We start from the raw sequence: 12,167 nt of genomic DNA, 5'->3' as shown, positions 1-12,167 counted from the left end.
CATGCTGCTTTTTAATCATTTTATAGGCACTGTCTAAGGCGGTAGAGACACACGCCCAGCCTCTACATATCTTTAGACCAGGGTTAGGCAACCTGGCCTGACTATGCTGGCTAGGGTTGATGGGAGTTGTAGTCCAAAACATCTGGCACGCCAGGGGTTTCTTGCCCCGGCTCCTCTAGACCTAGTGCTTGCCTATCCCCACTGTGCTGGACATACACAGATGCGGGATGCCGTCCTGGAGTCTCCGCCATAAGAAATTCCTTTGAGGGGAGGAATGAAGCTTAATTTCTCAAACAAAGAATAAGCTGATGACTCCATGCCATAGGGACACCCCCTTTTTCGGTGATGGGCTTGCCTTTCACGGGTCAATGGTAACAAGCACTTATGCACAATTTGTTCAATTGAAATTAGTCAAGACTATGGGCCTCATCACGAGTTGAGTGGTAGCCCTTAAATGCAGCAGTAACGCTATTACCGCCGCATTAAAGGGTCCGCCCAATCACAAGTCTGGCAGCATTTACCCCCAGCTGTAATCTGGGGGTAAATGCTGCCTGTATTGGACCTGGTAAATTCTTGATGTTAGCCTGCCTTTGCGCTTACAATACCTGTGAGGACAGCCATGGGCTTGCACCTAGGTATGCAAGTAGGCTAGTATTGCAATTCGAAGACTAGCCCATGTAGGTTAACACATGTGTTGCACTTGAAGGATTTGGTGTAAATTAACAAATGTACTGCACATGACATGATATGATATAAAATGTGTAACGCACCTGTACACAAGTGTTTCTAGGCACGACAAGACAAGGAGGGGGGAAACAGAAGGAAGACAAAACAACGGTCTTACTAGCCCTTGTGTCATTCTGGTTGCGAAAGTGCAGGCAAGAGGGAGGGGAGAAGTGCTAGGGAGGTAGAAGTACAGGTAACTCAATAAGTGCTACCCGAGGGTGGCTCATAAGTGCAGAGAGAAGGGACTGCAGGGTTGCAGATACAGACCCGTAAGTGCTAGTGGGGCCCGGAGGCAGTGCGAGGGCAACATGAAATAACTGTGAAGTTTAGCACATGTACCGCACATGGATTGACTGTGAAGATTAGCACTTGTACTGCACTTGGTAGATATTTGTAGGTCAGCACACTTATTGCACCTAGAAATTTGCTTTAGGTTAGCACATTTATTTCTCTTAGAAAAACTACAATGGTTAACTCTTGTTTTAAACTTGGAGGCAATTGTGTGTGTTAGCACATGCATTGCACTTAGAAGAATTTGCGTATGTCTAGCACTTTTTTTGTACTTGTAGAACTGTAAAAGCCGGAAATTGGGTTGCACCTAGAAGTAATTGTGTGGGCTGCCACCAGTATTGCACTTAGAAGGAATTTGTTAGGTTGACACATGCATTACACATGAAGAACTGTGAAAACTAACACCTGTATTGCTCTTAAAGAATTGTGAAGGTCAGCAGTGTGGGCAGTGTGTGACATTACACAAATCTGGGAGTGAACATCTTGTGTTGCGCCTTATAATATTAGCCCACCCATTAGGCTCGAAGATATATATTGGTAACCCTCCATTGCACTTATAGATCTTTAAGTTAGCTATTGTAACGCACAGTGGTTATATGCAGGGGTCCTTGATATCGCATTTAGTAGATGCCTGTTGGTAGCATTTATAGAACTTGGAAAATATTTAGTAGGACAATAAAGGCAGCCTGTGGATTGCATTTAGAGGATCCTCTTATCCTAGATCCTATGGTAGCCTGTTTGTCTCACCAACAATTTTCAGTCTAGCTGGTCACATAGCGAGTCTCTTGCACTAGCGCTCTGGCGTGACCTCCCTGAGCACCCATCCACATGCCTGACCTCTTGGTTTGCTTACTGGAGCCTAGTCAGCCCCCCCTAATTCCTAATCTTGGCCAAATGTACACACACACTTTAGGCCTTTTCTGAGAATCTTCCCATAGCTGGACTTTGGTCCCTGACGTCGTTCCTACCACAAAGCACTTTGAGGCCATACAAATGGGAAAAGGTGCTATATAAATGGCAGCTACTCCTATTACTACTACTACTACTACTACTACTACTACTACTACTACTACGACGACTACTACTACTACTACTACTACTACTACTACTACTACGACTACTACTACTACTACGACTACTACTACTACTACTATTACTACTACTACTACTACTACTACTACTACTACTACTACGACTACTACTACTACTACTACGACTACTACTACTATGCCAAACACTAGGCCTATGCTTCTGGGCAGAGTTAAGGACACAAGGTATGACATTGGCTCTGCATTGGTCAGTACTGTGAGTCTGCCACAGTGTCATGGTGTGCCTGAGTATGTTGTAGTCCTACCAGGAAAACATAGGTGGCAAAGCCCTTCTGTTTACTTCCCTAGGGTGCCCAACAACATTTGTGAAGGATTGTGTGTCCTAAATCCGAAATTTACCAGTTTTGCAACAGCTGCCAGAAAAGCGAGCAAAAGATACGCAATTATTTAGGGGGTTTCTTCTGTAAGCACATGGTTACCGAAAGGATTTTTTTTAACCAATCCAGTAGCGACCAAACGGAAACCAAAAGCAATTTGTTTGGTAGCAGCCAACAAGTTTACAAAAACTATTTGTTTGGTAGCGAATTACAAATAAGAAAATATTCTATTATTTTGGCAGTGTCCAACAGGTAATAAAAATGCAATTAAGCCGGTAACAAGCAGTAGGCCTCACAGTCAGGTCAGAGGTCCGATACTTTTGTGTCAATCTGGTAGGGTGGCGGGTGAACACGAACTATAACTCAGGAGGTAAAGGAAAATAGGTGAGGGGACAGGGGCAGGTGGAGAGGGTGTAGGTTAGGGTCTGTCCCTGGTGGTGGTGGGTGGGAGCCTTTGCCTCACTGCTCTTTGTCTGGCCTCCTAACAGGCTGCTCGCACAAAGGATGAGAATGTTTCAAGCAGTCTGGGGCATTACATCTTTTAGGTGCCTAGTCAAGGGGTAGATGGGGGAGAGCTGACAGCCATTCTCAAGATAATGCTCTGGGGTGATTACCACAGCCAGATCCCGAAAGAAGATGGTAGCACGGCAGTCTTTTGGGGCACAGGGGGAGTAGCCTTCTTCCCTTCCCAAAGGTCCTGTAGTTGAAAAAAAGGAAATTCGCAAAACATGCATTCCAAAAGGATAGATAGAGCCAAGAAAGAAGCTTTCTGGGTTGTCCATCAGGTTCTGCCAGGTTTTAAGCTGAGCAGGTTCTCCTTACAGTCCCCGCCTCACACAAACAGAGGACCCAGAAAGCAACACTTAGCAAGGCCACAAACACTATTCTACAGCTTAGGAGCTTAGTCTGACTAAAGTAATTGTCTTAAAAGAGTGTATCATTAAAACAAAAACAAAAAAGGAGGTGCCCCGGGGTAAAGACAAAAAACAAAAACAAAAACAAAAAAAAACTAAGTGTGTATCATGTTAAAGGAAGATGAATGCTTTAAATGAAACAAATAACAGTTTTGGAACAGTTAAAATGGTTTCAATACGGAGCAGATCTATTACAAATATAAAAGTAAAGTAGTAGGATTCCGTTCCCTTTAGTTAACTCTCACTTTGACCTTAAACATACAATGCGCCCTCTGTAACATGTGCCTGACACCAATGACCACTGGGAAGCCCATCCCCCCAGTCACTCTATATTGGGTTCGGCCCACTCACCTGGGGCGGGAGACGAAGGTCATGTACTGGTAGAGGTCCGAGATATACTTGGCCAGCTCTTCGGGAGTGGCATTGTCACCTGGGTGCTGGGGCTCACTCGGGGCGGCGTGGGCACAGTGGCTCAAGAACAGTGCCATGCAGCATGTGAGAGTGACAAGAGAGAGCCAGCGTGTCTGGAGGGCTGCCATCTGCAAGAGAGAGGGAGATGAGAAACAGTGTGGCAATGTCCAGGGGTGAGGGGGGTAAAAGGAGAGGGCGAGAAGGTAAAAAAGTGGGCAGCAACAGCGATTAGTGGGTGAGGAGAAGAGACAAGGGAAAAGTGTGAAAGCGCAAGATGGGAGCAGGGAAGAAAAAGATGTGAAAGGGGAGGGAGAGGCAGGGTAAAAGAGTGAGGGTGAGAAAGTTCAAGGAGAAGATAGGGTCATTGAGTGGCTGGCAAAGGTCAAGTATTGCAAGCAAATGGGAAAGGATGGTATGAGACAACAAATTAAGAAACAGAAAGGGAATTGAAATAATCATGTGCAGGTCAACTAGATGTTGGCTTTCTCATGCCAAATGCCTCAATAACCTCCATGCCATGACTGAAGGACATCAAAAAGCTTCACTCAGTTACAAATGATACATCATGAAAGGACAAAACACATGGCAGACTCCAGCTTTAAGTACATACAATAGAGAAAACCAAAAACTGTTCTGTCAAGCTTCAGGCATCTGGGACTCTTTCTGTTACATTTACAGCAGGGGCAACCGTTTGCAGCTAAGACACACACACAATGTTCATCTTCTAGCAAATCACAATGCTAGAAACATACAAAAGTAGGGAATAATTAAAAATCACTCAAGTGGATGTGTATTTATACATATCTGCCATCTACAAATATGCATACAACATTTTATTGCTCCAATGGCTGTCACTAAAGTGACACCCATGTGTTAAAACATAAAACTAGCAGGGAAGGGGGAGGGACAGACAGGGAATGGGAGAGAAATGTCAAGGAGAACATAAGATAGACAAGGGAAGGGTGAGAAATAGTACCGTGAGTGATAATTGGTGCAAGAGAAGGAGAATATTGATAAGGAGATGTGGTAAAGGCGAGCAAAAGAGAAGAATGGAGAAGGAGAGAACTGGCAATGAGAGGTGAGTAGGGAAAAGGATGGTGAGCAAAATGGAAAGGGGAAAGTGATAAAGAGAGAAAAGCTGGTGTAGGAAAAGGAAAGGAGAGGTGGTACAAGTGGGTAAGAAAATGTGAGGGGCTGGGTAACAGTAAGGTCTCCAAGACGAAAATAAGAAGAACAGAAGTTAAGTGTAGAAGCAGTCAAGATGAGGGAAAGAAAGGAAAAGGGGTAGATACATTGAAAGGTAGGAATGGCAGCTAAGAAATAAAAAGAAAGATGCTATATTACTGGGATTTATAACCTGCACACTAGAGTGAGGGGGACCCCCTACAGGGTGTCCAAACAGAAGTTCACAGGGACTAAACACTACTCCGTTAGGTGGCACCTTCCAGTAGGCAAACTGAAGGCATGGCAGGAGAATATCCCATGTTCTCCTCAGGTGCTCTTCCAAGCCACCTATCATGCCTTTCAGGGTCTTGTTGAACCGCTCAACAAGCCTATTCATTTGTGGATGGAAGCGTGTGGAAAACCAGTAGGTGACTCCACACTCTTCCCACATAGCCTTTATATATGCTGATATGAAGTTTGTTGCCCTGTCAGAAATGACTTGCTTGGGGAAACCAACATAGGAGAATATCCCAAACAAAGCCTTCTCAACCACAGGGGCTTTGATGCTTCTCAGAGGGACAGCCTCAGTGTACCGAGTGCCGTGGTCTAAAGACCCACAATGTCCATGCCTATTCTCTCGAAAGGCCGCCCAACCCTAGGTAGTGGAATTAAGGGGGCCTTTGTGAACAACCTGACGTGCCAGATGCCTCACAAGTCGGGCAGGACCAGACAAATTCCTTGACTTTTACACCAAAATGGGGTCAGTAAAAGTGCACAAGTGACCCGCTAAAGGAATTTGATGAGCCAAATCCAAAAGGAACTTTCTTTGGCATTGCAGAATCACCAACCTTCTGGTGCCCTTACTCTCAGAGTCCTTTGGCTCACTGTATAGGGGTCCATTCTACAAGTACACTTTGAGCAGTCCAGGGGCCTCACCCTTAGCCTGCTCCTCTGTCTGTTTCTGCAGGCCCACCAGAGTGGGACACTCTTTCTGGGCTTTGAAGAAGTCAGTTTGATATGGGCCCCAGTTGATGCAAACTCATCCAGCTTGGGCAGGCCCTTCAGATCTGAACTCATCTTCTCCTCCACCTCAGTTGCCTGAACTGTGCCAATCAACTCTGAAGTCACCTTGTCCCCTGCTACCAAGGTAGGGTCCTCACTGGCTACTGGCCCGTTTCCCACAGGAGTAGGCAACTCAGCAGTCTGTGGAATGGGACCAGGGGCTACCGGCCATTCCAGTCCTTCCAACAAGCTCTCTGGAAGCACTCCAGGCCCTAAGGCACTGAGAGCCTTTAAACTGGCTGCCTCTTTCGCCCTTGATCTGGTAGCCGCTGTGACTATCTCGGGGTCAGTAAGATCATTATCCAACATATATGGGACAGGGATTGAGTCTTCACCGCTACATGGCGCTGGATCGTTTCACCTCACCAGCTGACCTCTATGGTCGACAATGGGTGCTTAACCTTTCCATCAAACCCACTGATGTTACAATCAGGTCCATCAATGTACTGTCTGGTTGTACCCACTGCCGTGTGACAGACGTGATGCTAGCCGCAGTGTCTCTGACCACCAGAGTTTCGTGTCCATTGATATACACATGTTCTAAGAACATTTGAGTATTATTGATAACTGGGATATGTTCTGGAGACCCGGTACCATTCCCAACCAGTGTAACCAATCCACATTCAGCCACTCCTTGGCCTAGTGGGAAGTTCTCTTCCAGGAGGCCCACACTAATGATGGCCTCCTCCATGAGTCCAACATTCACTATGGCTTGCTTGGGTAAGTCGTTGCAAACTGGATCCCCTTTCTTATGGCCCAGCTCCTTAAACACGAAACAACGTGTGGGTTGTGAGAATGCAGGTGTCCCAGTGTTGAGTGACTGCTCTCTTCTTTTCGGTGTGTACAGTTGAACTAATGTTTTGTGATTTCACTTCATTATTTTGGGGACCTGACTTAGAAGAGGAGTGGGTTGGACCTTTGTCCTTCCTATCCTTGTTACTTTTCTTGTCTGAGGATTTTTGGTCTGGTTAGGGTGTGCTCGCTTGAGCCTTTATCTGGACTCGAGTACTCACAAACCTGTCGGCAGCCTTTGCAAGCTCCCGATGGTCTGTAATAGTCTTGTCCACAGATCAACCTCACATTATTTCAAGACATGCTCACACACAATCAAATTGTACATCCCTTTAAATGTGTCAACTTTGTTAACAGACACCCACCCGCTCAGATATTTCAACTATAAGTGGGTGAACACTTCAAATGTCTGCCCAGTTTTCATTCCGAGCTCTCTGAAGCTCTTGAGACACTGATCAGTGGTTTTACTGAACTTCCTGAGGAGGGCCGCCTTCATGTTCTCATAAATGGATCTTTCCTCATGAGGGAACTGAAGAATTACATCAGTTCCTGGTGTCGGGAAGCGACTCATCAGGGCTGCACACCACAGCAGCTCGTCCACCTCTTGTAGTTGAAAAGCAAGCTTGAGTGCTTCAAAACAAACAGAAATATCCTTTCCCACTTTATAAGCCTGCACTAAGTCTTTGATGATGTGGCGGTGGGGCTTATCCTGGGCACTGTGGTTTGAATCACTACTGCTGCTTTCGTTAGAGGTAGATCTGTTGGCCTTCTTCTTCTCTTGCGCAGAGCTTGCGCAGCTCTAGGGTGACCTTGTCCCGCTGTTTTTGTTCCTCCAGTGCTAGACTCCTCCAGCAGGATCTTTCTAGCCGCTACAGCGTTAACAGCTGGAAACAATTACGTGGCCACTTTGAGACTGTGCCCCTGACCTCACTGACACTCTGGAGTGTTGGGAAACCACACCTGCCCCCTGAAGGATGGTTGGTGATAAACACTACTCAAGTTGTCTTCCTCGCCATCTTCCACTACCCCTCTGGAAGGCCTTCTTCATCTTGGTACACAGGGACTAGCCCATCCCCTGGGGTCTCTTCCCCAGCCACCCTCACTACTACGCAAGCTTATTAATCTTGGTGCAGTAGGGTAGTCCCCTCTCTTGACACGGACACGCAGGACATCTATGTCTCATGCCTTTTGCAGTCTCTATGTTAAGATCCATGATTATTACAAACAACTACCAGTGTTCTAAATTTTAACTGTTTTTATTGTGTGTTGACGTGCGCAAGGCTCCAACTAGATGCAACAATCTGCCACCAATGTGAAGACTCAACTTCCGGGGTACCAGTGGACCTGGGGTGAAGATTGCTTTCTAAACCATCAATCAGCCCCACACCTCTAGTACACCAGAAGGAATCCAAACAGATTGGAATAACAAGCAGATTATAAACTTCCATGTCCAATTTTGGTAACATGGACATAACGGCAGGCTTATTTCCGAAAGGTCATGGATTGCTTGTTAGTTGCAATACAGCGAAAATACAATTATTACCCAATGATAAAAGGGACTGTCCAATCAAGGTTGTATCAAAAATAATTACTTTATTTATATCACAACAGACAGTGACAGTTCTAGCAACACTACGAACTGCAACCCACCCTGTAAAGGAATGTAGAGGACAGACAGTTTCAAAGCAGGAAAAAGGATGTACTCTGGATACTGACAGGAGTGTAGTCAGTATAGTTAATAACCACAACAGTTTAAAGTTTCTTGGCTTCAACACCAAGGGAGCAATGAGTCTTAATATGTCGGTAGGGGTCTTCCGGGAATGAGAGGCAGAACCACAATGTATCTTGTGCTGTAGCTATTTGTAATGCTCTATAACACAAAAATCAGGCAAAACACCTTGAGGTACTTTAGTGCAACTCGCCAAACACACATACACGATAGACCAGATCCCGCCTGTGCAATGGTATTCCAATCTCTAAAAATGGGGTTAAATTAGAGAAATAGTGGACAGAGAGCATTGGCACTATTCCTAGTGAGCACTGGTGTGTTGCTTATCTAAAAGTGGATAGAAAAGAAGGAAAGCTCCTTACGCAATAACGTTGTAACTTTATAGGCGGAACATGCAATCTGGTACTCGTCATTGTATCTTAACCCATCACGTCACTTGATCTCAACCTCATTCATCCCATTCATGGTTAAAAAGATGTTGGGGTCCCAGAATTCTATTTTAGGCAAAATGACTTTATTGGTCGATAGTTCCCAATTACAACAAAAAAAAACACAGTGCTAAAAATGTATCTATGAAGACCCTTCTGTTCCACACCAGGGAGGGCAACCTAATTCTTCTCTGTGCGATCAGAATGGTGCTTTATCAAATGGCAAGCATCTGCATACCATCACTACACACAAAATGTTGACCTGTTTCAGTGGTTTAATATTTCTTGTGCCCACCTTCTGCAGGACTGCTTTCTTGAACACAACGTGGTATAGATGTAAGGCAGACTGTACCTACAGCCAGGGTCCAAGGTTGAGTTCTTCTTTGTTACTTCAAATTAAGTCTGTAGATGATCTGCTTAAAGAGGGGTTCCAGTCCTCTTTTAAAGCAAAGTGGGCCAAAGTGATTTGTGTAGGCTAGGCCTACCTTAACCAATCCTGAGGTCCCTACCAACAATATTCTGTATGCATGAGGCCATAATCAAAGTGCTTTGTAACAGGAAAGGTAAAGATGTGAAAACAGGAAACAAGGTGTGCCCCAGAACTAAAATATTGGAAACTTTCTTTCACCAGAAAGCTCTGGCAGCACTCCTTTTTGACACTACATCCCACCCATCTTCCTGTCTGTTGTGTTCACAGAGTCTCTCTGGTTAATGGTCCTCTCTATGTGGTCTCTATTGAAGTGGCTGCACTCCCATGAAGCTGCAGCGAGACCAGACTCTCTGCCTCCCGCCAACCACATTCTCATACCTTATGAATGGGGTCCCCCTAGCGGGGTTGCCTACTGTCAAGAGCAGTGCCAGACATAGCTGGCTTCAGGTTGACACAGTTAAATATGAAAGGTTGTTAGGTTTCCTGTCTTCTTTGTTAACCGCTGCAGCCAAGCCCCATGTGGGCCTGTTTGAAGTACCCTCGATTGGTATGTTAATCGTGCCACCAGCTGCAGAGCCTAACAAAAGAGCTGAGCGGATCTATGGAGCACATCGTTAGTAAATCAGGCTTGCCATGACAGGGGGAAGGTTGTTTTCACCCCCTTCCTGGAGATAACATAGTGCACTCCTGGCTGTCACATTCCAACTAAATCTGACTGTAGGATGTGTCCACCCAGAGTACAGAGGTCTATGAGTTTGTTGTGGTGAGAGCAGAAGAACATGTGTGTGGATGAGCCCCACACATGTTCCTGAGGTTGGTCTACTATCATTCAATTTAATTAACATTTTCAAAAATCGCAGGTGAGCGAATTCCTCACAGTAAGATAAGAAAGGGCAAAAGGGCAAAAGGACGGGAAGAATGGACAATGGGAAGACACGGAAGGGCAATGGGTAGGGTAGAACATGTAAGAAGGGAAAAGGAGAGCAGGAGAAAGAGCAATGGGAACATTAGAACGATGGAGAGAAAAGGTGAGCAAAGGAAAAGGGGGTAAACATGGAATTAGAGGATACACAAGGGAGAAATAAGAAAAGGGAGGATGAAGAGATAGGGAGAGGAGGTGAAGATAAACATGCTATATGTAAGCAATAATAATATCACAATACAATATTTTTGTTTATTTCACTCTTCTTACATTTTTTAAAAACCCTACTTATGGAACTAAAGCATCAAAGTCAGATAATAGTATCCTGTATTTATAAAGCACTAAGGATGTCTGTGCATTGGGGAGCGGGCATGTGCACCCTCTCTCTTCCTAAGGAGAGAGAGATAGAGAGAAAGAGAGAGAGCGAGAGAGAAAGAGAGAGAGAGAGATAGGGAGAAAGAGCAAGCGCACAGAGCACAGAGAGGGAGACAGAGCACATAGAGTGACAGAACGCTATGGCGAGGTCCCATGGTGGATGCTGGCTCAGGAACCTGGGTGTCCATGGAAGGTTGGGTGCCACAATGATGCAGGCCACAGAGGAAGGACACAGGGGATGACCCAGGCTCCTCGGTTCATCAGCAGCCACAGAGTGGCATCCAAGGACACAACCCTTAGTAGCTTCAGGTCTGGCACACCCTGAGGCCCACAAACTGGCCAGGGCCCCCATCCTCCTTTACAGTTCACTCGGGAAAAATGTCCAAGTACAGTTTGGGATCTGGCGCCTTAGTGGCAGGGATCCGCACATATAGAGGCCTCTCTCCCACATAGGATGCAGCCATTAGCTCGACTAAGGACTTTAATGGATCGTGTAGGCAATCGGCCCCTCTCCACACGCTTGCCGTGTAAAGTGTGCAATCAGTCACGCCACCAAATGGGGTACTTCGGTTGAGAGTGAGAGCTGCTTTTCCAGGCAATGCAAATCTCTTCTTATACCCACCTGCATCATGGCTGCTGCATCACCCCTGGAGAGACTGCTTCTAATCTCACCCAACGGTCCCTACGGCAGCTTCCACTCATTTGGGCAGTCGCAAGCCTGAGCCACTGAGCACTGGGCCTGCCAAAACATAACAGACAAGCGCCTCCCCTCTCAGCACATCCATGTTAAGCTGCAGCGCCACTCGGCGATAGGAATCCAAAATGGCGAACCTCCTCGATCAAGGCTCAGCCTGTGCGGCCATGCTAGGGTGTGGTGGACAAATGGAAGCAGCTGACGAAATAGTCATTCTTTATTTATTTTTAGCCACTATTCCAAATAGTTACATATTGACTTTGTACACATTAAAATCATACCACATGAACAAATCCATATACAGAATGGGGGGATAGATGTAAATATAGAAATAAAATGTGTTGCACCGACTTCGCCATCATTTCCTAAAACAACCGCAAGATACCAGATCACTTAAAATCCCAAATACATAATCACATAATTTCACTACATAGTAAATTAAATTACAATCATTCCCAGACATGAACTTCTCCCACACCTCCTGTGTGATAATTCCATTAACATCATTCTTATGTTGCAGTAAGAAGCGGTGGTGGAGCGACTCCAGGCTAATACATTCAACTATAAGGTGCTTGATGGTTTTGATAACAGGCTCCCCACATAATCTACACATCCTTTCATTTCGAGGTGTACCCCTTCTAGCCCCTTCAATTTCAAACGAATTGGCAATGTTGAATTTAATTTGCATATAGTGTCTAACTGTGTCCCCAATGCGGATAGGCACACATATACTCCGGCATACTCCTCTGCTCCAACATATATTCCAGGAACATCCCACTGTTTACTTTGGTTGCAAGCTAAGC

The 12,167-nt window shown here is 45.5% G+C and overlaps 1 protein-coding gene across 1 annotated transcript; it reads right to left on the bottom strand.

Moving 5' to 3' along the window:
• Positions 1-3,704: 3,704 nt before the first annotated feature.
• PPY (pancreatic polypeptide) lies at positions 3,705-11,399 on the bottom strand. Its single transcript, XM_069632939.1, has 2 exons — positions 11,293-11,399; positions 3,705-3,896 (listed from the first exon to the last, which is right to left on the bottom strand). Exons 1-2 carry the CDS (start codon positions 11,299-11,301, stop codon positions 3,705-3,707), a joined length of 201 nt encoding a protein of 66 aa, XP_069489040.1. The 5' UTR covers positions 11,302-11,399.
• Positions 11,400-12,167: the final 768 nt, after the last annotated feature.

Source organism: Ambystoma mexicanum, chromosome 13 (assembly GCF_040938575.1).
Source record: "Ambystoma mexicanum isolate Mex_15411 chromosome 13, UKY_AmexF1_1, whole genome shotgun sequence".
In the NCBI taxonomy this organism is placed as follows: Eukaryota; Metazoa; Chordata; class Amphibia; order Caudata; family Ambystomatidae; genus Ambystoma; species Ambystoma mexicanum.
The sequence above is the reverse complement of the archived record's forward strand: the minus strand, read 5'-3'. Positions and strand labels throughout refer to the sequence as shown.